The sequence below is a fragment of the Corapipo altera genome, unplaced genomic scaffold, assembly GCF_003945725.1.
Source record: "Corapipo altera isolate COAL_440 unplaced genomic scaffold, ASM394572v1 0, whole genome shotgun sequence".
Lineage (NCBI taxonomy): Eukaryota > Metazoa > Chordata > Aves > Passeriformes > Pipridae > Corapipo > Corapipo altera.
Window position 1 is genome coordinate 4,865,358 of NW_020884872.1, and position 26,822 is coordinate 4,892,179.

General features: G+C 45.3%; 1 protein-coding gene and 1 long non-coding RNA gene across 3 annotated transcripts; one reads left to right on the top strand and one right to left on the bottom strand.

Moving 5' to 3' along the window:
* Positions 1-6,498: 6,498 nt before the first annotated feature.
* Positions 6,499-19,725, bottom strand: SIK1 (salt inducible kinase 1). Of its 2 annotated transcripts, XM_027635561.1 has the most exons (13): positions 19,456-19,725; positions 18,602-18,718; positions 15,958-16,021; positions 15,589-15,750; positions 15,180-15,304; positions 14,942-15,065; positions 13,754-13,977; positions 13,362-13,511; positions 12,592-12,714; positions 12,121-12,346; positions 11,155-11,430; positions 10,387-10,618; positions 6,499-9,593 (listed from the first exon to the last, which is right to left on the bottom strand). In XM_027635561.1, the coding sequence occupies exons 1-13, from the start codon at positions 19,597-19,599 to the stop codon at positions 9,173-9,175; spliced, it is 2,388 nt and encodes a 795-aa protein (XP_027491362.1). In that variant the 5' UTR covers positions 19,600-19,725; the 3' UTR covers positions 6,499-9,172. The 2 variants fall into 2 exon arrangements, with proteins under 2 accessions (XP_027491362.1, XP_027491371.1); XM_027635570.1 differs by lacking the exons at positions 18,602-18,718; positions 19,456-19,725 and adding an exon at positions 17,818-18,514.
* A 4,806-nt stretch (positions 19,726-24,531) lies between these two features.
* On the top strand, positions 24,532-26,428 carry LOC113943602. The gene is made up of 3 exons (XR_003526392.1): positions 24,532-24,743; positions 25,340-25,456; positions 26,224-26,428. It is a non-coding gene; the product is annotated as an uncharacterized LOC113943602 (long non-coding RNA).
* Positions 26,429-26,822: the final 394 nt, after the last annotated feature.

Sequence of the window (26,822 nt, forward strand, 5' to 3'; positions counted from 1 at the left end):
CCTATTTCGATGACGCAACTGGGTTTGAGCAGACAAGGGAGTGACTGGGACGGTCTTGACACGCAAGGTCTTCTGCAGAGTGCAATTAGGAGCTGCTGTGATTTCCTCATCAGCTTTGGTAACAGCTCAAGTGACAGGGGAAAAAACTGGTAACGCTGGAAGCTTTTATCCTTTTAGTGAGATTTCATTCCTCCAACGAACAATATGCACCTGAAAGTATGATCTCAGAGATCACAAACTCAGGTGAGAGCCAGCCCAGTTCACAAGGCAAGGCTTGATGGTGGCATTAGAAGCTCATCAGACTTTCAGCAGTGAGCTCCAAGGCAGCCTAACTCCTGGACAAACATGCTGGACACCAGGAAAAAGCCAAATACTGACATACAGTGGGGGAAAAAATAACCCCTGGCCTGCCCATGTGGCTGTGACATGCAGAGCAGGCATTCATGCTACCTCGAATTCAGCAGCCAGCAAAACCAGTGGGAGAGGTGCTCCTGGGGTGCCTGGCTCTTGCTCTGCTGTGTGGAGAATCCATGTTTCAGGGCACATCCTGCCCTGAGGAACTGGTTAATCCTGCTGGCTCGAGGGCTGAATGCAACCAGTGACTTGATTGCATTTACAGTGTTAAGCCAGTTATTGAATCTAATTAGTGGGGTCCTGCATGCAGAGGAGTGGATCCAGAGACCAGGAAGGTGCTTATTGGCTTGCAAAACAGAAACTGTGCTGAAGAATGACCAGGCATTGCTGCATCCCACAGTCCCCTGACAGGGGGCTGGACCTGGCAGAAAGTGCATTTCACACTTTGTGAGTAACCCCAAAAAGTGCCAAGGTGGGCCTCTGTGCAGAAAAATGCCTCACTTCCTTTTGAAGACAAGCAGCAAGGTTGTGACAAAAGCCCTCTAAGTCCCAGGTAATTTCCCCTTGCTCCCAAAAGTCCAGCAGCAGGTACAACCTTGTAGACCAGATGCACCAACACCTCCATCACAGGTTCCTCCTCCTGCTGCCTGGGATCATCTCAGTATCTTCCACCACCTGTGCAGTTGGTGACAGGTTGGCTGGTAGTAGAAGAGACCCTGGTATTAAACACACAAAAGCTGTCCAGAGAGCTGCTTCCACCAACAGTGGGCATGAGGGGGAGACCAGGATTCCTGTTTCCCTCCTGCAGCTCTGATGTTCATCTTCCCAGGTTGAAACACAGCATCTTCTCCCTTCCCTCTGGTGAGCACCTTGGACTCTGCTGAATGGGACCTCCTTCCAAGAAGTAGTCAGAGTGCAAAGTGGGCTGAGTGGCCTGAAGTCATCAGTCCTGTCAGATCTCCTGTTCCTCTCTGCTTCCCACCACACTCGTGGGAACACAACCCACTGCGCCACATCCTTTGGATGCCTACAACTCATCGAGTCTATCTTTGGTGATTTACAAATCTGAGTAATTAAGAACCAAAGCCACATTTCTCTGTCATTATGAAGACATTGCTGTAGCCTTTTAAAACCATCTTACCTCAACTAATCCATAGAGAAGCCTTTCCTCCCTCCAGGACAGAGAGACACCATTTTGCTTCTATATGTCATTGAATTCAAAGAGCATGGGGAGTTTTTAACCTCCCTAGCCCCAAATTGAGTACCCCAGTTTTTCTCAGACATACCAATAAAGGGAAAGCAGTGAGAGTCATATAAATATCTGTCTGATCTATCCAGCATTGCAGTCAATTTGATGTCTTCATGTCCTCGTTCCTGTTGTGCTCACTTTTCACAGCAGAGAGCAAAAATTTTCATGGAAAATGGATTTCAAAGGCATGTGCATAAGTGTTCCCAGAAATCTAATTTTGCTTTTTCAATAAAATCATCTGCTACCATACAAGGGTTGAGCAGGAAAAACCCAAGAAGACACTTAGCTGACCACTGCACAACTACTTTTACTGGATCCAAAGAACAGAAAGTGTGAATATATACCAGTAAATATAAGAGTAATCCTGTTAGGCAAGCAGAAAAAAGCAGCTAATATCAAATGATTAATGCCTTTCCTTTTTCATTTTTTATTTTTTTCTGGTATGAACATGAAGGTTTAAAGCTCAGTTTTTGCAAGATGTTGCTTGCAGGAGATCTGTTTGGAAATCCAGCAGGTGCCTGGGGATAATGGGTGTGAGAAGCCCTAAATACCCACCTGCCTATTGAGTGTGTAGACAAGCTCACCAAATGATAACATCATGTTACCTTACCAGGAAATGGGAAAGAAATGATCAGCAAGGATAGACAAAAAAAAAAAAAAAGATATTTAGCTAGAATTTCTAAAATCCCTTCCAGCTCTTGAGTAAGATATTTTTCTTGTCACAGAATAAACCAAGGACTGTTAAAAAAAAAAAAAAAAAAAAAAACCAACAAAAAAACAGTTGCCCAGGGTAGCAGAAAGGGATGTAAGACAGAAGAACTAAAAAAGCACCCCGGCATGATACAGGAAAAGCTCCATCAAAAATAATGAACCTAAATTCACTGCCTCAGTGGCTGAAGAAACAAAGGATGAGATTGTTTGGCTCTGGACGTTGGAGCCTTAATGTGCTGTTAATAATGTTTATATCATAAAGCAGCGTCGCTGCATTAGCTTTGATTTAGCAACCCCAGTTTACATCAGCTGAGGAAGAGATCCATAAATTCAACTCCACGTCTGTAAACACAGGGAAGGGAGAAAGGCTTGGTCATCCCTGCAGGGCACAACAAGGGGCCTGCTGGGCTGATCTGGGCACTCTCTGGTGCCCACCCATCTGTCACGGCTTTGTCACCTCTTTGAGGTTCAAAAGGGACACGTGGTCTGTGTGCTCAGCCTCTGGCCCTGCAGACCCATCCATCCACTCGTGGTGGTTCTGCTCCACTTCATGTCCCACTCCAGCTGCGGAGGGGACGAGCCTCAGAAACTCTCCGAAACTCCAAGTGCCAGTAGAAGAGATTTTAGGATAAAACAACAAAAAGTAATATTAGCAGATTGCTGGGACCAGGCGGTTTCACTCAAGAGCTCTGAGGGAACTCAGACTTGAAACTGCTGACCTATTCAGCACAATACCACAGCAGCTGTTGAAATGGCGAGGCACCACAGGAATGGAAGGTGGCAAATGTTACATTCATTCTTAAAAAGGGCTTTTAGAGGTCATCCAGAGACCTGTGGGCTGGAAAGCCAGACAAGGCTTTTTGACAGAAAGTATAACAAAGAGCAGAATAGCTTAGATAGAATGGGAAAGAGCAAAGTTTGCTGAGTGAGAGCTCAGGCATTGCAAATCCATTCATGTCAAGATCTGAGCAACTCGACATACTCATAAAAAGTCCAGCTGCAACCAGGTAGAGAGTAATCTCAAAAAACTGAATGACAGGACGGCGAAATAACCTATGAAATTTACCAGCAGCAAATTAAAAGTGAGAAGTGTGAGAAACGCCGACCCAAGCCATAAAAAAACCATCAGGGGCTCCAAGTTAACATCAGGCAGGAAGGAAACCTCAGTCACTGAGGTTGCTGAAAACTCCAGCTCAACAGGCATCAAGAAGGCAAAAAAGAGCCTTAAGAATGACTAGAGAATGATGAGAAAGTGAGAAAGTGACTCCTTCTGGGGTATGCTGACTCAAACACAGGGTGCAGCCCTGCATACACTGAGGAGGATGTAGAAGAACCCACGAAGATACAGAAGAGGTGGCACAGGAACATTTAATGGTTTCTGTAGGCTGGCAGGCTGACTACAGCAGAGTTCTTGGTCACCTCAACTGGGGAGGGATGTGAGAGAGATCCCGGCAGCTCATGAGCAGTCTGGAAGTGTGAACAGGAGATCATTACTTGTCATGTCTTCTATCACAAGGGAAAGGCAGCACAACCCAATCTGGATGTCTAATGCAAAGAAAAGGAAGTACTTCTTTCACACAATGCAAAATTGAATTATGACACTTGTTGCCACAGGATGCTGTGAAGGCCAGAATTATAAAAGAATTCCAAAAGGGGTTAGCCAAATTCTTGGATGCTCGACCCATCTGCAGCTGTTAAACACAATGACCCAGATGCCAGTCAAAAATTCTCTCAACCACAGTCTACTGTCTACTGTGCTGGTAAAACCACAGAGGAATTGTGCTATGCTTGCCCTGTCCTTACACCCTTTACCTCAGAGTCTGCTGCTGAAATGAGCTTCCTGATTAGCTGGGTCCTTGGTCTGAGCCACTATTACTGCATAAGACATTGTATACAAAATGTTTATTAAGAAAATGGAATTTATTGCAGGTGATGATCACCTTCGTTCACCTCACATGAAAGTTTTGCCTTTGGCAGGTGCTAATATCTGATGCCTTGGGAGAAATGTGTTTCTGTCCTAAATATCTATCATGCCCCTGGCAGTCTGTACCAAAGGCCAGCTCTTTCCTGATCTCCCACAGCTGCTCTGCTAAATCCATAAACCATGACAGTGGATTACCTTTATCATTGATTTAGCTGTCACCACTAAAAGTAGTTAGCAGTCATGAAATAAGCCAGCAAGCGCATTTGAAGCAATGTCCTCCCCGGGCACATATTTCCTTTTATCAGTCTTAAATTAATTCTCCCTCGTTGCGTGACGTGTGCCTTATTCTCACTTTGCGGGGTGAGTAAAAAGGAAGCACCGATCACTTCCCATCTCCTGCCCCATAATTTCGTACGCTCAACCGCTCTTCCCTTCTGCTGCTCCTCCTTCACAGCTGACACAGGCCGAGATTACACAAGGGTGGCTTTTTCCACAAGGAATTCTTTTCCTCACTGAGGTGTGACTGCTGTGCTGGACACAGAGAAGGAGAAGGTTGTGGATCTGGGGTTTAAGTTACGCATCACCTGCCAGAGGGCAGGAGGAGAGGGGCAGGTGAGAATCCCTTGCTCCCGTGGCTGGACCACGCTGGCACCAGAGTGCTCAGCTCGGTGTCTGTGCTCGGCTTTCTGAGTGCAAAAACAGCCTGTGTTTTTCATTACTGCCAGTCTGGCATCTTCTGCCAGCTCTAAGCATTTCCTTTTTTAAAAAAAACAACCACAAAACAACAAAAAACCCAACAAGTTTTGATCATTCACTTCTGGGGTTGTGCTAAACTTGCCAGCATCTGTTCCATCTGAAAGGCAGGGAAAAAACACTGATCCTGGGCTGGGAAGGAATGGAAAGGAACTAGGTACCAAGTTGTAATGTGAGAAGTGAAGCCAAGAAAAACAGCATCTTGAGAGATGTTAAAGACAAAAACAAACGCTGTAAACAGGAGCAGAGACAGATTTCAGAGGAAAGGCAGGAAGACAGTGACTAAAGCACCAAGAGTGAAACAGTGTACACATGGAAACCGAGTCCAAAATCTCAGGGTTTCTTTGTCCTTGTTTTTCCTACCATTTCACAGAAATCATGATGCTGTCAGGATCCCTCTATACCCAAGGGTCAGTGATGTCAATGAAAGTTGGTGGAGCTGCATCCATTAAGAAGCAACTTTCTCAAATTTCTCAGAATTACTGGAGTTTAAAATAATGTCCTGAGAACCAAGTTGAAAACAGCAGTTGGGGTTATCCTTAAATGAGGTCATACTAAAGCCTAATAAAAGACAATTCAGAGTACCTCCATTATATTTTAAGAGTTGCAAAATTCCTAACTCTGGATGGTCACACTGAAAACAAAACCCTGGAAAAACATGTGCATGACGCTTTTCTACCCGTTCAAGAGTCCTGGCAAATGCACAGACAGCTCTACAAATTCTATCTCAGCAAACAACTCCTTTAGAAAGTAAAATAAGTAAATATTACTTCTGTTCCCCCCTAAGCTTTTATTTAGCTTTTTGGATTTACCTTTGCATCACTGTCCTTTCCTTCAAAATGTGGTAGGTGATTTGGAAATACAAACATCAGAATAAGGATCGATTTTTTTAAATTATTTTTTTAAAATTTATTTTTATTTTTAAAAAAACCCACTATCGTTTGGTTGGAAGAACTTTTTTATTTTTTTCTGAGTTTTTTGCCAGGTCAAACTAAAGCTTGCAAATCTTTGGGGGTCCCTTTGCAGGTGAAACCCTTCCTTGCCCCTCATTCTGAGTGCACGAGCTGAAATGCAAAGTAGCTTTTTTAACTCTCGAGTTATATTTTACAAGAGAAAAGCCACTCCCCCCCTCCCCCTTGAATCTCTCCCTCCCTCTCTCTTTCCCTTTGCTCTCTTGCAGTGACTGCCTTAATCTGGCTGGGGCCTCTCTCAGCTGAAGGTGACACGGAGGGAGTGCCCATCTGGTGACGACTAAACCACGCTCGACCATCTCCGTTACTGCCGGCTTTTATAACCCGATTACCACAGACTTGGGTTAGATTCAGACAGATTGCCTACCAGCGAAAGGCTCAATATCCCATTATCAGATTTGTGAGCCCGCCATTCCTCTTCATTTAGGACGTAACAGAAAGTGTCAGGAATGTCCTACGGACCTCGGCTTTAAAACCGGTCTTAACCATGTGAGTTACGTGAGCGTCACTCCACAGAACCATGTGCAGGACAACGATTTTAAAACATTTTTTTTTTTTTATTATTTAAATATTAAATAAAACACATCAACTAATCATTTTGGTGTACACCTCTCATTTTAACATAAGAAATAAAATGATTGTTCAGTCATGATAAAAAATAAAATACACATCTCAATTAAACCAATCACGTAGTGTCTTTAAATACCCTATTGCATTGCAGTCTGCAGAACAGCACTGTCGAGATATCTACAAAAGAACCCAGACTTTTAAAATGACCTCTTTCTGCTCCAGCAATAATTCCAAAGAGGTTCTACAGCAATCGGAAAAGAAAAAAAAAAGAAATACTATGAAAGTAAAGTGCTTGTCATTGCTCAGGACAGGAAACTAAAGAATCTGTGGCCTTTAGATCCATGGCATTAAACAAAACACATATTGAAGAGGAAATTCTGTGGTTTAAGTATGTGTGCTACCCCTTGCAAAACTGAAGGCAAAGTTGCTGCTTTGTGATGAGCTGGTTTCTTCTTGCCCTCCTCCTCAGCCATCCCCATGCACTCTCTTTTTTAGGTTGGGGTTTTTTGGAGGGGTTGTTTGTTTGTTTGTTTGTTTTAAACCCACACTACTAATGAGCATGAGACTTTGGTGTTTTCTCTGCTGCAAGGCACCACTCATTAACAGGAGTTCAACTCAACCAGTTTTCTCTCACTTTGAAGCTTCCAGACCATGGAGCAGCAGTGGCAAGCTGGGCATGCACCAATACAGACACACAGGTACAACACACAGATAAAGAGGTCTTTTATGGAGAGCCACAGACAGAGCCACATAACATCTTCAACCCTTCCTACTCCCACCAATTAACCTGGTCAATCTTTGGCTTTTTTCTTAAAAAAAAAAAAAAAAAAAAAAAACCACACAAAAAAACCCCCAGAACAAAACAAAAAACCAAACAAAACAACAAAACAAACAAAAAAAAAGGTCTCTATATTATTTGCAAATGCGTAATACTGCAGGTTGCATGAAGCCAAGGTAACTTGAAGGCACCCTGTGTCACACTAGAGAGATGGGTCCTTTAAGCATTTAGACAGAATGCAGCTATTTTCTGACATTCAGATGGCAGCTTCCAGCCAAGCTGGCTCACTGTCTGCTCACCTGCTTCCAAAGTTCGCACGCACTCCCTGACTCATTTCTGTAGGAGCACAGCCTGCTCTCCCCTTTATACCCAAGCAAAACTTCTATTGACACCAACAGAAGTCATGGTCTGCCTTGGAAGGGGAGTTGGGGTTTATACCAGAAACACAACATAAGCATATTACAAAATATAAAAAATAACTAGTGTTATATAGTTTTCTGCTTCCTATTTATATACATATACAGCATTAAAAACCATACAAAAAAACACCTATCTAATCCAAAACCTTGTTTTGCTAATATGCCAAAAACAAACCAACCAAAAACAAACACACCCAAAGATTGTGCTGTTTTACTCACTTTTTAATACAGTTTTGTTCAGAAAAAGCTGTACTCTGTTAGAGTAGAATTCTGTTCTAGCCTATTCCTTTTGTCTTTGTCAATATATAATTATAACCTCAATATTGCACATTTCCCCAAGAGTCAGTTCTGTTTGGACCCTGATAATGAAATGCATAAAAACATAATTAGCAGCTGAAATAACAATGTGCAGCACTAAGAAATACCCCTCAGGCAACTTTGTAGGCAACATCTAGGAGGGGTTTTTTAAAAAGAAAACCCTTCCCATCACCCCACCGGTACTGCTGCTTCCCTCCTCAGTGCCTCTGCAAGAATATGAATAAACTTAAGAGTTTATAAAAAGATTCCTAAAGATTATCCAGACCAATAAAATATATGCAAGTGTGCACGTGTGTATATGTAGACACACACCACTCCCAAACAAACATCCCTGCAAAAGACCAGGCATTATGCAATTTGGATCCTGATATCAAGGAATACATTTTAAATAGTTACTGCTTCTGTACTAATTAGAAGGGCATGTTAAGCTTTTCCAGCTGATGTATCAAGCAAGAAGTTCACAGTTTTCATTTAAAGTGTATGTATCTAGGAGGTGTGGAATGGGGATGTTGGTTCCTTTAAATAAAACGAGTGTTAACAGGAGGGAAAGAAAAAACAACAAATGGCAATGCTTCCATTTTTGTCTCCTATGAATGCATAATGCTGCATGCCACTGGTTTTCTGTTTATTTTCTTTAAAAGAGGTAATCATCTTCACAAACCCATAAATGAATATTGTGAAAAAGGGAGGCTCTGGTCCCTTCTTTGAAAAGCCTCTCCCTGCTGTGTCACCACTACTGACAGCTGCTAATCTTGCATAACAGCAGAGCTGTATTGGTCTGACTTGAGTACAGTACCGAAGAGTTCTTCCCCAACCACATCCCTCCCTGTCCCCACAAATGCCCCACCCATCTTCCCCATCATTATTTTTCCTTTAAAAAAAATTCAGTTCCTATTCGTATTTGTTCAGTGCAAGAATAGTAGAAGCAAAAAAAAAAAAAAAAAAAAAAAAAAGACATACATATTGCTTGTTTCAGTCCTATAAAGTTGCCAGCTTTCTGAGCCAGACAGCCTCTTCACATACTTCAAAATTTATTGCTTCTGAGAGTCACTCGTCCACACGACGCCAGCCAGCCACGGAACAGCGGTGAAAAGTTCCTTCCCCACAGGAGCAGCCAGGGCTCTCTCACTTGACCAGGACGAACTTCCCAAGCTGGCTGGAAGTCAGGTCCTCCATCTCACAGTCCCCGTGTTGCAGAGCGACGGCGTCGTAGCCCGGGGACTGCGCAGAGAAACTCTGCTGCTGGGAGAAGGTGGTGCCCACGGGGGAGGCGTTGCCGCTGATGTACAGGTGCGTGTCCAGGAGGTGAGCGGCCGAGGACACCGGGGAGACGCTCACACCGAAGAAATGAGGTTGGAGCAGCTGGCTGCTGCCAGCAAAGGCCAGCTCAAAGGAGTTCTCTCTTTGCAGCTCTGACAGCAGGATGGAGTTGGACGCCTTGCAGGTACCTGGGCTCTCTGAGGAGGGGACGCCGTTCGCTGAAGGTGCCTGAGGAGTCTGGGGACAAGCTGTCTGGAGTAGTTGGTGATGCTGGAACTGGAGCATTCTGAAAAAAAAATGCCCAGGATGGAAGAGGTTAATTTACATTGCTAGGATGGTTTAATGCCTTTCTCCTCCATTTCTTGCCCCTAACACTGACCATAATTTTCCCCTTTGTTTCCTTCTCTCTATCAAACCTCTCCTTACCCAGTCAGTCCAATCAAATCAAGCTGCCCATGCCAGGCCAACCTGTTTTCACTTGGCTTTTCCTCATGCTGGAGAGGGCCACTATCACCAGAAAGTTTATCTAGTCACCATTTGGCCAGCTAATAATAGATGTTCCAGAGACAACGTATGCAGATAAACCGGAAGCTCAATTTTCCATCTTGCTTCTATGGGAATGAAGAGGTGCCACCACACATGACATTTGAGGCCACTGGAACTGTGCCTCCTTTGTGGCCTGTAACTTTTCCAAATTACAAGGTCTCGCTTCCTTGCCATGAGAAAATTACAGGAGGAGGCAGAGAAGGAAAGAAATCATTCCCAAAACTAACAAAGAAAAACACAGCTTGCAATGGGGAGAGGCAATGCTTTCCCCCCACACTACCAAATTGCTCCTGAATTCAGCAACCTCCAAATATTTGGACGTTGAGATTTTCTAAGTGGAATTGCACGTCCTGCGTTACGTAGCCAGGGCAGGAAGCCACAAAGGAAGCCAAGCAGTTTTACCTGCTGCCACACAGCAAAGGTGGAGGATAGGAATCCCCAGCAACCAACCCCCCAAACTCTTTGGCTTTACTCCTCCTCGCTTACCCCAAACCAAAGTAAACCCATCGAAAACAGGAAAGCTCCTCCCTCACCTCTGCTGCTGCAGCACCTCCTCCAGGAGGCTTCTCCCCTCTCTGCTGCTCCCACTGCTGCTGTACATGCAGGTGTTGGGCTGCGTGTGCTGGAAGGGGCTCATGCCACTCCTTGCTGCCCGAGAGGAGGAGGACTGACACACCTGCCGAGCAAAGCCTTTGATTTTATTCAAGCCGAGAAACCCCTTGGCTCGAGCGTTCTTCCGCAGCTGCTGCCTAAAAGCCTTCAAGCCTGTGGGACACGAGGAAAAGAAATGCACTTTAATCCCCCTCAGCATTTGCCTAGGAGCACACTTTACACATCAGCCTTTCTAAAGGGCAGCTGCCTTCATGTGAGTGAGAACTGGGCTAGAGGAGACCGTGACTCTTCAGTTCAAGTCCACCCCTCTGTTTGATGGTCAGGGTAAGATTTAGGTGACACAACAGGGGTTGGGACAGCTGCAGATGGACACACACAGCAAAGGAGAAACCTGACAGAAATCATGACGTTGTGCACTCCATATTTCAGGAGGAAGGTGGAGCCTGCCATCCCACTCACGGCAGCAGAAATATCTCCATGGGCAGGCTGAATCAGTATCTGAGAACCTTTCCTCTAGGCACCTCCCTCAGGGCACCCAACCCTCCCTCAGGGACCATGAATACAAGAGGCAGAATGTCCGGCCTCGGCATAACACCGACACGGACAAGCAAGTATCCCTGCATCCTGCCCTTTCCTAGAGGCTGTTGGAAGGCTGCAATTTCCCAGCAACGAAGCAAGGAAGGCATTACCTTGAGTTAATGAGGTATCAGATGCTCGCCTTCCTTCTTGGAAGCTGACAGGTAGGAGAGAAGCACCTCCCATGCAGCCCTGGGCTTGTAACACCGGAGCGTCAGACTGGGAAGTTAGGAAGGGCGACGTCATCCTCACTGTGGCCGGGCTCCCCGTCATTACTTGACCTGCCAAACAGCTGCTCAGGGCCACTGAGCTGTCATTTGAAGATGAAGTAAGGCAGCTGTCTGAACTAGTTCCCTCTGTGGGGCTGGCAGAAGAGGAAATGACTATACCTACAGAGGGGAAGGAAGGAGAGAAAGAGCATTCCCAAGATGAGTACGGGAAGGAACGAACATGACATCAGAGCCTCCTGCCCACCTACACTGGCACTAATAAGCAGGTGCGAGCTGGAGAGGTGTCCAGCAACTCGTGTTGTTGCAGGGCTTGACTCCAGCAAGAGGACATCAACAAATAACCTTAGTTTGGGCTCCTATCCAGCTGGCAGGGCTCTGCCAGCAACTCCAGCCTCACCAGGCTATGCTGGATCAGGCACACAGTGTCTCTTGAGCAACATCAGGATTATTGTCTTGTGAACAATTGTGCTGGTTTGGTTGGTTCACAGGGCTCAAGTATGTACCAAGCACAGTTAGCGATGAGTTTTTTGTTAAGTTCAGGTACTCCCTCCTCCCCTGGTACAAAAGCAGGAGCAAGCAGATAAGGCTTTTGTCCTGCTCATGAGAATGCCCCCTGCTGAAGTGATTTAGATGAAACACAACAGCACAGCTTCTCTTCTTTAAGGGTTATGCTTATCTGTGGGAAGACAGGACTGTGGAGGGCAGAGTACAGACCTCTTTTCTGGGCTTTCCTATCCCAGTCAAGGTAAAATCAGCACATACTCCCTCGGCATTTGGCCTCTATGGTATTCCTTCTCTGTTCTTTTCCTCTGCCTACGGACACCCTTCATCTCTCCCAGACTTACTTACATGGAGGGGCATGCTGGTAGAAACGGGTGGTCACTTCGGCCAGCGTGTGCCTCCTGCTGGTGTTGCTAGGGATGCGGATGGGGTGGTCATATGCCTTGATTTCATCCTCCAGTTCCTTCTCTTGCCTTACTTCTTCACTGATGGTGGTCTCCAGCAGGCTGTTGGGGGAGATGGAGCGGTTCCGGAAGAGCCCGTTGAAGTTGGTGTCCACAGGGAAGAACACAGGCTGAAAAACACAGCAGATCACAGACTTAAGGGTGTTTTGCTTATTTCTGCACTATCTTTTAACACTCTTCACAGTCCTTCATGCCTTCAATAGGAGTATTGTCTGAGAGGCTACAGTGACACCAGGCCCAAATGCCAAACAAAAGATTGGAGGGAGAGAACAACAGTCACAACCCCCATTGTTTTGGATTAGCAGAACAATGGGGGGGGAAAAAAATAACACAAAGTTTAGCTGAGAACACCAACCTGTAATGGATTGCTTATGTCACAGTCCATTTCTGCCTGCAAGGATGGCTGAATCAGGCTCTGAGGTTGCTGGTAAAGCAGAGATGATCGCAGGGTTTCGCTAGAGAGACTGTCCTGAGGCATCTGGAGAAAGAGAGCGGTGCACAGAAGCCATCACATACACTGCAGTTCCACGTGACTTTTGAGGCACTGGAGGCTCTAAGAATTTCAGAGCCACCTTCCCTGCAAGCTTTTTCTTCATACTTCCTATTAAAATTAACAAAGCTAATCCATCAATGCCAACACAAACACAGAACTCCTTCTGCTAAGTTAGGCAATTTAACTGGAAGTGCAATTTGAAAAGGCACCCAGACCACACTTCAAAGGGGGTGGGAGTGAAGAAAAGAAAAAGAATGTCAGAGAAACACACAAACTGACTCATGGAGTACTTCTGAGGATCCTACAGGTTATGTAACAAAGAAGTGTTACTGAGCCATGCCCAAGAGGACAAAAAATGAGAAGTCAAGTCTTCTGGCTCATTAATGACCTGCACTGGAGGCAGACTATTCTTTGGCCCATGACCCACAGTTGCTTCTTAGGAATCAGGCCATTAGTATTCAATCAGCCTCCTGCTGAAGAACAGCAGGCTGTGTCCTGTCAGAGGGCACCAACACCAGGATTGGTTTTTCAAGAAGCCTGACAGTGACAACCTTGTACTTTCCCATAGCGAGCAACAGAAAAAAACAGATCCAAAGGACACATCTTCCCAGTAAGCAAGTGCCTTTCCTCACCTCAACATTGGTGATCTCGGAGCTCCTGGGCCGTTGCTGGCGGCCGGTCGCCGGACGACTGGACAACTGGCTGCTCCGATACTCCTTGAGGCGCTCCAAGAGCAGGTAATAAATTGCAGCAAAATGGTTGTAGCTGCTGTTCTGCAGAGACTGGAAGACATTGAAAGGACCCTTTTGAGTTATAGGTCATTCAGTACACAGGCAGCCAAAACTCGTCACTTATGCCTCGTAACAGCACACTCAAAAATCAAGCAAAAATCCAGGAGGGCAGTGAAGATTTTACTATGCTGCAACACCAGATCAAGGCCAGTCACTGCGTGACACACATATGACTGTACCACCGGAATTCTGGTAGTCACTGAAGATGTATCTACAGGGCAAGCACTTCTCACCTCCACAGTCCTCTGCCTGTCGATGCCAAGCGTTTGCATGATCCCAAGGACCTGCTCATTGTAGTCACCCAGGTTGGAGTTGTAGTTTTGCATGGAGAAGGACAAGGACTGCTGCTGCTGAAGGGATGGGTCAGCTTGCATCCACTTGTGCTGCTTTATCTGGGAAATGGTTATCCGCTTGGTTGGGTCCACAACCAACATCCGCCGGATTAGTGTTTCACAGTCTGGATGACAAAGACAAACTCATGAGCGAGGCGTAAAAATAACAGCCCAGCCCCAGGTCACTGCTAAGAACCCTTCCCAGCAACAGTGTGTGATGCCTATGAAAACACGAATTAAAGGTTTCTGAGCAGTTGATGCCTGGTCTGACCATCAGATATTCCAAACAGCACAAGAGATGTCCCCACATACACCACAAAAGCAACATGTCACTGCAGGAAATGAGGCTGTACTGGGTATTGGCATGTTTCAGGTGGCCTTGCACCTTGCACAAGAGCTAGTTTTGAGAGGAGGCAAGTTTAATGTTGTTACACCCACATAAAATCGGTGGGAATTTAGTACAGAACTCCATCACATACAACTTCCTCATCCATATATACTGCTTATTCATTTATAACCAGGAAATCAAAGCTGTTCATGGCTATAAATGATAAAGGTCAGACTTCATAAGATAATTTTCACGTGAAGACAGAGGCGTGTTCACTTGTTTTGAAATCAAATCAGAGAGAGGTGATAATAATCACCTCAGTTCCTTTTTCTCATCAGACTGTTGGGAGTGCTCAAGAAACAGTGCTAAGTCCCACTATTTCTGCTCTCCTTGGCAGCACAGTCACGCTGGAATACACACCTTCTGCATAGTTAAAATATCTTAGAACTACACCCATCTCAGCACTGCAGGCTAGCCTCATTAAAATCCTGTTTTCTCTCTTTTGTGAGTGATTATTTCTCCAGCTAGGATGTCAGGTATTTTTGTAATCCATAGGGATACTCTAAGAAAGGAAACACCAGCCTTTTAGATGCACCATAAACCAGATCCCAGAAAAGAAAATGTGTGCAACCAGCCCCTCAGCTCTAAGTGCTGCCCCACAGAAATCACTGGCTACATAAAGTAATTCCCAGCTGCAAACAGGGCAGCTATTCTTTTATTTGTAGGACCTGTTCTAACATTAAAGGTCTGGAAAAAAGCACCTTCGGACATGAAGTATGGGATGCGGAACCGCCCCTCCAGCACTCTTTGCCTCAGAGTTGGCAAATTGGGTCCATCAAAAGGCAGAGAACCGCAGACAAGGACATACAGTACCACCCCAAGGCTCTGTCAACAGAAAACAGCACAGCATATGAGTGACTCCAGGAAAAACAATGATTTTGGAAGCCCACAGACCCTCGCGCAGTATGAAATGCGGTTTCTGATGAATAGCAAGCTCACCCATATATCAAGGTGAGGTCCTTCATATTCTTTGCCTTCAAAAACTTCTGGAGCTGCATAGGGTGGGCTTCCACACCAAGTGGAGAGGGGTTCTCCCGACTTGTAGAAGTTTCCAAAGCCAAAGTCTGAAATGAAGGTAAAAGTCTGGGGTGAGACAACACTCAGTCACATACTAATATTTCAGAAGTAGCAAAAGATGTAGAGAAAGGAACAGATGTGTTGTTTTGTTCTCTGCCTATTCATTTAAGCTATTTTCTTCTGTTTATAAAGTATGTTCTGAGAAATATCAGCAACCTTTGTTTTATTTTCAGTTAGCATAAATACATTTATAGGATCATACCAGGGATACTGAATTTGACTACATGCCTAGTGTTGTTTATAGAGTGTAATAGGTAATATTTCTTATTACCTGCTAACTTGATATTCATGTTAGCATCTAGCAGAAGGTTCTCTGTTTTGAGATCCCTGTGCACTATGTGGTGGCTGTGACAATATTCCACTGCTGAAAGAATCTGCCAGAACTTCTTCCGCGCTTCACTTTCACTCAAGTGCCCATTGGAGGTCAGATGATCTACAAGACAAAACCAAAGAGGCACAGGATTTAGAAATGCCTGGAGGAAATTTTTCATAATCCTGCAGGTGCTGTGCTCGCTGTTTGACAGCTGATAATGCCAACTCTGGATTTTCAATCAGAATATATCTGTAACTCAGGAATTAAGACAATAAAGGAAAGATTTCTAAATCTAAAGAACTGTTAGATCCAGCAGTGAGGACTTACCAAACATTTCTCCATTCTTTGCAAACTCAGTAACAATGTACAGCATATCCTTTGTCTCCATAACCTGTGAAGACACAAAAGGACATGATTTAAAAAACAGCACAGGTCTGTAATTTCATTCATCTTTCTACATGTATTCTCACACATATCAGTTCAATTTTTTAGTTGCCGCAGCAGCTGGCAGTAAAGGCAGCTAATTTTGCACCACAGTGTTCTCTCCAAGCACACTGGTAATGAAAAAGATAACAAATCAATCCTTATGTGCCTACACTACACAATGGCTTCTCAGGCCATTGTTCTTCTCAACATTACCATGCCACCTAATCTCCATACGATAATAGATGAGCATTTCGATAATTCCACACACTTCCCTGAACTCCTCTTTTGTTAAAATGCTCACATACAGTTTTACACTTCATTTGATGTATGTTGAACGTGCAAAGAACACTTTATCTAAGGTTGTCTTTGTTTCAAGGCTAGTGGGGGGCTCAGATCAGCAGAAATAGTTGCAACTTGGACAAATTAAGAAGGCCTCCTGTGCAAGTGACAACAGGCTGCTGTTTGTGTAACAGCAGTGCTTGATGTACATCAACAACTGTCAATGTATCAGCCAGAGCTGACCTATCAATCTAGTATCAACTTGCTTTGATATTTCACAATTTTCTCCTTTGGAGAAAAAAAAAAAAAAAAAGAAGAACCAAAACCTCAATGATGAATGAGAAGTGCTGAGCATTTCCAAATTCATCTTCAGTTACCACAGCACACCTTTCAAATGCTGCGTTTCAGATTTTAAAAAAACAACATTTACCCGGAAACATTTCCCTCTTAAGGAGCAGATACTTTGTTTTGGAACCGGGAGGCTCACAACAGGTTAACAATCAAGAAGAAAAAGCGTCAATACTACTTCAAAGGCTGTAATTTCCAGGGTCCTAACATGTAACCTTTTGCAAAGACTCTTGTCCTCCCCTCACTACAAGTACACACAGACACCAAATGAAAATAAACAAACAGGGAGCAAAGGAAGAGAGGTTCCCAGTTTAAAAAACTGAAGGAAAGTGTTCTGGGAAAGTTGCCAGCTGGATGAAATTAAGACGCGGTGCTGAAACTAAAACAATGATGAAATAATACAAGAACACACACCCTACATTGGTATGTCAGCTAATTCCATCCCTGCTTCTCAGCCTCCACCAAACAGGTGAAGCATCAGTTACAACAACAAAGAAAAGAAAACTTCACTGAAAAGAAATTATGGTCCACTACCAACGTCATTTGCTCCATCAAGTGAAGTGGTTCAACTAGATGGAATTTAACCTGCTTTTCTAAATGCTTTGAAATAGTATTTTCACCCACATCATTCCACTGAAATGAAATCAACTGAACTGTTAGAATGTTTCTGTCTATCCTATGCTGCCCCATGGGCAGCCATGACGTCAGCTGTTAACACAGAACCACTTTTGTTATGATGGTTAATACTACAAATACAAACACTTCATGTGTGTCAAGGTCTTCAGAAATAATGCCTTGCCAAAGCACCTGCCTTACTGGCTCTTCAGCCTTACGTGTTAATTAAACTTTTTTTTTTTTTTAATTTCTTTTTAAGCTAACAAACCCAACGGTAAGATCACAGCTGATAATAGTATTTACTACTCCACACGGACTTTCAGACCTGCTGCTTCATCCATGTCCCCCTCTCTCCCCCCTGCCCTTCCAAGACAGGTCCAGACAAGCTGATACCTCATCCCTGCTCACGGCACAGGCTTGGACTAGATGACCTTTAAAGGTCCCTTTCAACCCAAACTGTTCTATCATCTTCTTCTTAAATCCACACGGCATTATTTAAGATGATTAAGAGGAACTTACACCAAAGGCTAATTAGATCGAATATTTAGAATTTGCAAAGCAGTCCTCGTGATCCTTGTGATCCTGTTTTCTGCACAACACAATAATTTGTTCCTATGGTTAAAACCACCCATTAGTGCAGAAACTGAACAGCTCTACAACAAAATTCATGTTATGAAACTCTACAAGGTCACAGATATTTAAAATTCACTTTCAAAACTACACAAGCGGAAAAGAATAATCAAATAGGTCATTTTTTAGTATATTCTAAGATATACCAACATTTACTGCCTTTTAACTTTTTTACTAATTTAATTCTTACATTAGAATTTCACTTAGAATTTCTACTTAGATTAATTAGGTTTAATTGTTATTGGTTTAAATCCCTTCCACTTAAGGCAAACTCAACTTTTGTGCTTCCTTCTCTACCACCCTACACGAGTTTAAGCCTTCCTCTTATCAAAAGCACGTAACAAGTTCCAGTCTTCTAAACTAGAAAAGCAGAGGAGATAGGAAAGCCAAGTTAATCATAGAAGTTCAGACAACCTGCTCCGCGATCCGAAACAAACATCAGCCTGGTTTAAACTGTAAATTTTACAGTGCATTTTGTCAAAAAGCTGTCTAATGTACCAGGGTCTTGTTCAAGGAATGAAGAATTTTAAAATACCCCTCTTATTTCAAGTGGTTTTCGAAAAAAATATTTCAATATGCGTTCTCCCTGGAAATATTAGATGTAAAATCATGTGCAAGAGAAGAGCACAAGTATACCTCATCTACGTGCTGCACTCCAAAGCTGAACTCTTACCTGATATAGCTTGATAATGTGGGGATGATTCAAAAGCTTCATTATCTGAACTTCTCTATAAATCTTCTCCAGATTGCTTGGGTCTAACCTTGTTTTGTCTATTATTTTTATTGCAACCTGCAGATTTAAAAACAACCCCAGGTATTACAAAATAGGTACTCTCACTGTCCACATATCTTAAAAAAAAGAAAAAAAAAAGACACCTCCCGCAGAGACACGCCACTTACAAAATCCAAGTAAAGTAGCTTTTAAAGTAGCTTTTTAAGTATGGACTTGACAAAGCTGATTCTGTTTCTCTGAACCACACGGAATTCCCGACACAGAACGTTTTCGTTTTTCTTTTCTACGTCAAAGGATTACACATAAGGTAGTGAACAGAACTGTAGAAATTAGCACTGGACAGGATTCTGCAAATCTTTTAATCCGTCCCATGCCAGTGAAAAACAGATTCCTCTAACAGACTATTTCCTACTGTGGTGACTGATACGATTTAAACATGCACTAGAAATATAGAAACGTCTGCACTACTCATTAATAAATTATTTCTGCGAATAACACCCCAAGTTCTTTGCTCTTGAACGAAAAAAAACCTAAACCCACAAAAAGTCTTTCGAAGACCCTTAACGTGTCGGGCTTTTCAGCAAACTGAGTGCGATTCAACGGAGCTACCGTAACACTCAGAAATGGGGTGTTCTGAGGTTGGTTTTTCACATATATTCTCGCTCGGCTTTAATTTTACACACAGCGGGAAAACTTGAAGATCCTCAGAGGAGGAGCCGCATCAGCCGCGGGTTCCGCAGCTCCGCGGAGCCGCCGCGCTCCCACCGCCATCCCCGGCCCTCCAGCGCACCCACCTGCGTCTTGGTCACCCTGTGCCGGGCCAGCTTGACCACGGCGAAGTTGCCTTTCCCCAGGGTCCTCTCGATGTCGTAGAAGCCGACTCGCAGGGGCCGCTGCGCGGCCGCGGGCGCGGAGCCGTACTCTGACATGATCACCATGGCTCAGGGCGGGGGGCGCGGGCAGCGCTCGCCGCGCCTTTAGGACGGGAGCATCCGCGCTGCCCCGGGCTGCTCGCACCTGCACGGAACACGGCACGGCTCACACGGGCTCTCCCCGCCCCGGAGCCCAGTCCGAGCCGCCGGCGGTCCCGCTCCTGCCCGCCGGAGCGGCCGTACCTGGCGGGGCGGTGCGGGCGCGGTGCGATGCGCTGCGTGCGGCGCAGGGTGTGCGGGTGCGGGCGGGTGTGTGTTGTGAGCGTGTGTCTGTGTGTGTGTGCGCGCACCGGGGGGCAGGCGGGACCACGCGGGATGTCCCGGCCCCCCGCCCTTTCCCGGCGCCCTCCTCCATCCACGCACACCCCGCCTTCCCTACCTCCCCGCCCGCCTCCTTCCCCCCGCCCACCGCCGAAAGCCGAGACGGGCCCATTGACGTCACTTTGACGCCAGAAGGACGCGGTCCCGGGCGCGGGGCTGAAGGGGAGCGAAGGCACCGGGACGTTGCCAGGGAACGGGCGGCGCTGACGCGGGCGCTGATGGAGCCGTCGCCCGGGAGACCCGGGGGGGCGGTGACGTCAGGGCGGAGGGAGGGAGGGATGGGGTGGGATGGGGTGAGGGGTGGGGGGGTCGTCGGGGTCTCCTACCCACCCCGCCCCATCCCGTCCTCCCGCCGGGGTCGCTCCCCGCTCCCGACGGCGCGTCCCCGCAGCGCGGCTGCGACCGCCCGGCATCAGCACCTGGCCCTGGTGACCCCCGGTGGCCCCCGGCGGGGGTGCCGGGTCCCGCTGTCCGCAGCTACGGAGGCATTCCCAGGCCCGTGTGCTGGGGACACCGACGGGGACAGTCCAGCTGGCAGGAGGAAAAGTGCGGCTGCAGAGCTGCGGGCGACATTTATCCCTAATCCCTGTGAACGCCCACCCTTCGCAGTAGTGCCGGCGGTGGGACACTGACCCGCCTTCCCCCGTGCAAGGACGGTTTCCCTGCCCGTGTTTTCCAGGGTGTGATGGAGTGGGGAGGCTGCTGCCGACCAACCCTCAAGGGCTGAGGCCACCCCGGTGTAGGGACAGCAGCCCTCTGGGTCCACCAGCTGGGCACAGGCAGCAACACAAGTAATAATAAAAAGCCCATATGTTATCCTAGAATTATAGAATGGTTTGGGTTGGAAGGGACTGTAAAGATTATCTTGTTCCAAGCCCCCTGCCATGGGCAGGGACACCTTCCTCTAGACTAGGTTACTCAGAGCCCCATCCAGCCTGGTCTTGAACACTTCCAGGGATGGAGCAGCCACAACTTCTCTGGGCAACCTGTTCCAGTGCCTTGCCACCCTCACAGTAAAGAATTTCTTTCAAATACTCAACCTGAACCTACTCTCTTTAAGTTTGAAGTCATTCCCTCTTGTCTCTCAGTCTTTCCTTGGAGGAGAGGTGCTTCATCCTTCTAATCATCTTGGTGGCCTCCTCTGGGCTCCCTCCAGCAGGTTCATGTCATATATATATATATATGCAGCCTTGTGATACTATTGCAACTTACTGCTACATTCAAAATATACCTGCAGTGCTATTATGTCTGGTGAGTCTGGAAGTGAGGCTTGGGAAGTTTCCCTTTGGCACACCAGGGCTGAAAGAGGTTGTTTGGGATTGAACCTCAGCATCCTGGAAGCTGAGACTCCTCTCAAGGTCAAATGTGAAGCAGCAGATGCACAGGGTTCAAACAGGCAGGTCTTCAGCCTTCACCCAGCAGGTGACTAAAATATTTGTACATTTGGAGTCAAATTCCAGTTTAGCCACAAAAATAAGTCTTGAATGATGCCAGCCACATCTGTTAATCTTCTGTATTACAGTCAGTCAAGGCTCTTTTCAGGCAGGTAATTCAGTCATCTCTTGGGTTTCTGACTGGAAAACTGTCCCTCTTGGTCTGAGCCCCACGCCTGACTGTCACAGCCCATGGCACACTGGGCAGTGACCCTTCTCTTCCACTCCAGGACACAAAATTTGGTTCGTCAGACTTCTTGAAATAAGGTGATGCTTTGGGTGGAAGAGATGTAGCTCCACTTCACACCGAAGATTTCAAATCAATCAGTAAAAATCTCTTCAAAGAGAAGACTGAGAGGGGATCTCATCCATACATATAAATATCTCCAAGGTGGGTGTCAGAGGTTGATACCAGACTCTTTTTGATGGTGCTCAGTGACAGGATGAGGAGCAATGGCCATAAAATAAAACACAGGAAGTTTCACCTCAACACGAGGAATAACTTCTGTACATGGAGGGTGGCAGAGCACTGGAACAGGCTACCCGGGGAGGTTTTGAATTCTCCCTCTCTAGAGACATTTCCAAACCCACTTGGATGTGTTCCTGTGTCACCTGCTCCAGGTGACCCTTCCTTGGACTGGATGATCTCCAGAGGTCCCTTCCAACCCTGACTATTTTGTGATTCTGTGATTGCTTTCACATGGTGGTGGTGGTCTCCGTAAGGCACATGGATGACTCCTAAAGAGGCACCCACTAGGGGAGGAAAGCAAAACCTTTTTGTCGGCTTTTGTAAATTTAAAGATGGGATGAGGAAAATGTGGTGCTCTATATAAATCAAATACGTGAGCTGTGCGTCATCAATGCACTTGAGAGAGATCCATCAGGACATTTTAGCGGAGCAAGCAGGACTTCCCCTGCTTCCCTATATATATACGTATATATATATATATACATACACATAACATTAACTCTTTTGCTTGTGTTACCTGCTGTAATGTTAGTGCTAGTCCTTTGGCAGGCCAGTTACACTACAGGCTCTTTCTCCTACAAACACAGAGAAATAACACCTGAAATTAACCCCCAGACTTCCTTTATACACAAAAATCATGCTGTCTCAATGCTTGTTTTCTGTGAGCAGTCAGACTGGCAGTCTGCAGGGCTTGAATGGTTCTGTGAGAGGCAGTGGCTTGCAGAGCTGGTGGTCAGGAGCTGAAGGACAGGAGCTGCTTACATGGTGTGACCCAAGTCATGGGACTGCTATGGCATGTGCTGTAAAAGGGGTAATAGCACACAGCCAGCCCGGGCTATTGTAGCATTCAATTAGTGCTTACACAGTGCCTTGAATAACTCACATGAAAAGCTGACTTATTATTATTGTTATTATTGTCATTATTAAGCTAACAGTATATTCTCTGTGGAGCTCATGAGGAGAAGGTGACGCACAAACAGCACATACAGTAGCAGCTGCATGTGAACAGTGCCCCAGGAGTTATATAGGAAAAAATTACCTTAATAATGGCTCCTCTGCTGTGGTGGGATTTTCCTCCCTTTAATTATAGTTGCTGCTTTCATTTGAAATTGATTAAGTGTTTTAGGATGGCAAACAGAGCTGGTCTTTTTGGAAAGAACACTCAAAGACAGCCCCAGCTAGGAGCACAACATTTTTATTTCTTTTTAAAGGACTCAGAATTTCTTTCTTCCCAAATGGGAAGAAGAGGACTGGATTTGGTGCTTGTGGACATCTCTGCCACAGGATTGCCTGGAGAGTATAAGACCTCACCAGAGGAGAATCCACCATCCTGATTTTAATTAACTGCATTAGATGGAAGAGGCAAGAAGGACCAGCAAGTGTTGCTACCTGTGAAAGGTGCTAAAGTGACCTCTGTTGCAGAGGGACATTTAACATATGTAGTGAAGGAGAGAACACCAAATTTTTAAGAGTTATAACACTTTTATGATTTGCTGAGAGTTAAAAGACCCCCTGCATCTATTATTCTTGGCAACCTTTTGGTATTCCTCTTCCATTTTCATTCATATGTGTCACAACAGCTTTCACCAGCACTGCACAATTTTGGTAGTGTCATATTTACATGGGCTTTCTACCACTTTCACTGTGAATACTGTGGAGGAATCACAAACCTCTTACACAACCGTGTAATATTGCTTCACAGAGGTGCTTCTGTTGGGAAGGTTGAGGCTTCTGCAATTTCTGCTTTAACATTTCTGCTGCCCTCTGGTGTTTCGGATATCCTGAACGAGGAATCACCTTGGATGATTCTGTGATAGCCATGGTCGGGAGAGGTGTAATTACAGAGCAGGCTTGTACATAACCAGGGTAAAAAAGCGAGGAAAGTGAGGAGGACTTTCCAAAGCATATTCACAAAGATGTTCCTTTGATTTCTCTAGGAAGAGGGAGAAGCTGGGAGGACACAGCTGCTCAGTTTTTCCATTGCAGCAGCAATGTGCTCCCTCCCTAAGGGTGGCATGATCTATGTATGGCAATATACATGGAGACTGATGCCTTCCAGAACTCATCTTGCAGATATTTCCAGCAATTCAATCTTTAGTCATTTCACTCAGCATTTTCTATCAGTTTCAAAACAAACTAATGACAATAGCAACTTTCTTCGCTTGGCAAAAAGAAAACAAACCAAGAAGTGGAATCATTCCTTTCTACCCGTTTCACCCTCCACAGCTGAAGTCAGCCTGGGTTGGTATGGCAGGTTTACTGGGGCACTATTTACTGTACAGCTGTAGGTTTTTTCCCCAGAAAATAACAGTGTGATTATTTTGAAAATCTTATTTGTTAGGCTGTTTTACACAATTTAATTGAATAAAACCTTGCCGAAGTCAATAGTGTTGTTCCTGGTCACACCAAGTAAGACTCTGGCCTAGAAAAAAAGTCAAATGGGAGGTGTCACATTACAAAAAAAAATATAGTGACATTTGAAGTAAAGAAGATGAGATAACCAACTAAAATACTTGTAGGCTTATTTTAAAGACAAAAGCATTATCTTGAAAAAATGGTGCATGACTGTTTCTAATACAACTTCAAAGCGTCTTTGAATTGAAAAAATCCAGGCTGCCACTGCAATTTTGGCAAAAATACTTTAAAGTTAGCATGTCCTTACTGAGGTACCACAATGCTATGCAGAAATATATTTCAGACCACTGGAATGTCTTTGGTCATAATATTGCATCACAGTTACATAATTACGATCACAGCAATGTTTTTTTGTCATTAAGGTTTATGACATTCCCTAATTAACGAGACAATGACATTTCACTGACATAATACATTGAGCTTGTCTTGCAGAATAAAGGGACGTAGACCTCCTCTTCACCATTTATCCTTATCTAGGGCTCAGAAATAGCTTTTTAAAGGGTCACCACCAGGTATGTTTGGGTTCTTTACTTGCCTACATATAATGTGTTACAAAATCTACTGTTAATACCAAGGCTCTGACTGTCTTTGTTTATATAAAGGGAAATACAAACACTGAACAAACAAGGTGGTCTGTGCCCTTGAGAGTGTCTCTGTTTTATTGTAATCATTTCCCTTCTGTGTTTGTCACTCTAATAGTGCTGGGGCACATGAACCTGACTGGCAACTGGCAACAAGCACACAAAAAGTTGTGTAAAAAAGAGAAGTGGGATAGGTTATTTCTATTGCCCAGGGTAAATAAAATGCAGAATCTGAACAACTAGCACTGAACAATGGCTTTTGAATTAGGGGTTTTTTCCAATTGTTTAAGCTTAATGACCAAAGGTGGTGATAGCAGTAAAAGTGAGTACACACCTGTAATCTAACTGTGCCCATTTGAATTTAACTGAAAGTCATTTTGTTTACACCTCTTAAAACATCCATCTGCAAGATATCCTGTAAGGCAGAACATGTATTCTATCAAAAGGTGTTGAGCAAAGAGGACCAAAAACCTCTGGGGCTGAGTACATTAATCTTAAGCTACTTTTACTCTTGGCATAGGGATTAGCCAGGCAGGCACCTTCCTGGGGCAGAACCACCTGGAAATCCAATGCTTACAGACAAACTTGGAAATGGCACTTTTCCACCAAGACCGTACCATCTTCATGGACAAAAGAGACAACAGGTAAGGAAAAGATGTAATTTCCCCCACTTACTGTACCCCCTTTACTACTGGGAGGGCAGAAAGACTACAGGATGAAGTGTCTTGCCGATGGTAGTGATGCAGCAAGTCTGTGGCAGAGCTGTGAAACACATTTCTGTGTCCTGAGCTCTGGCAAAGTGCTTTAACTGCAAGGCCAACCTTCCCACTGAAATTAAGTGAATAACGTTAATCTTACAGCTGGTGTAAGTACAGCTGTGTACATACAGGGTTCAGCACAATTTATACAATAGGCAGCTCTTATATGTGATTTTTCACAGTCTGGGCTTTCTGGGCTTGTAATTTAATGTTAGCCCCCCCCTCCTGGCTGGAGTGTGGACAGAGAGACAGGTCAAATGGAGTCAGCTGCTTTCTGCTGCTCCCAAAGCTTTGCCACTCTGTGCCAGCAGTTTCTGTTGAGAGCTTGTGTTGCTTCTCACTGCTCCCTGAAACATCCCACACACTGTAGTAGCTCGTGTGTTGCTTTGTTGTTTGGGGGTTTTTTTTAGGCCACACCTGATCAGGGAGGTTTAGCGGTGTAAGATCAGTCGGAAGCTGGCAGCTTCCAAAGCAAAAAGCAAATGCTGAGTAGACATCAGATATGAGAGCAGAGGTGGCAGGGAGGCATGTCCACGATCCATTTGACAGGGGATTTGATTCCTGTGAAATTATCCTTCCCCTTCTCTGTACCAGCGTCCTCCCTGCTGACTGCTGTGCACACGGCTGTAATCTGAAGCTGTCAGTCCTCCCAGGGCCCCAGACAGAGATGAAGGTTGAAAGGGTCCCAAGACTGAAGAGGCTATGGACAGGGTGAGAGGAAAACAACAAGCAGCAGCAGGGAAGCAGTGCTGGAAACCCCTTGAAATGGCGAGGGAAGAAAACCCACTGACACCACTGTGGGAAGGCTGGTTGTGTAAAGAAGCGGTGCTGGGGTAGGGAGGAGCTGCCCTGCTTAGGTCCTGAGCTGTCAAACAGGAGTTGGGACACTCAGTCACACCACTGTCACCCTATTGTCACCCTCATTGTCCATGTCTAGTGGCTTCACAGCCCCTGGGCACCCCCAACCTGAGGCAGAGCTTGTGGGAACTCCACATTGAAGCTACAAATTAGCCAAAACTCAAGGTCAAACTCTCTTGTCCCCCTTTTCCCCTGCCTTGCCTGGGATCTTTTCTCTTTGGGATCCCTACAGAAAGGTTGGGGAAATTCTGCCAACCAGACGGATGTGGTGGGAAACCAGCCTCCTTTCAACAAGTTTGGGAACCTTCCCATGGGCAGGCCAGGGGGCTGAAGGCTGTTACCCTTGTCTTTATGGCTGCTGGGGTTGCCGTGAGGTGTTCCCAGCTGTGCAAGA

Bases quoted from the DNA above. Each gene is read 5' to 3' on its own strand.
- SIK1 (XM_027635561.1), bottom strand. From the start codon at position 19,599: ATGGTGATCATGTCAGAGTACGGCTCCGCGCCCGCGGCCGCGCAGCGG. The intron at 15,305-15,588 runs GTAATAAGAAAT...CCTTCATTTCAG, and splicing joins CATGAATATCAAGTTAGCAG to ACTTTGGCTTTGGAAACTTC. The intron at 12,347-12,591 runs GTTGGTGTTCTC...TGTGTTTTTCAG, and splicing joins ACATAAGCAATCCATTACAG to CCTGTGTTCTTCCCTGTGGA.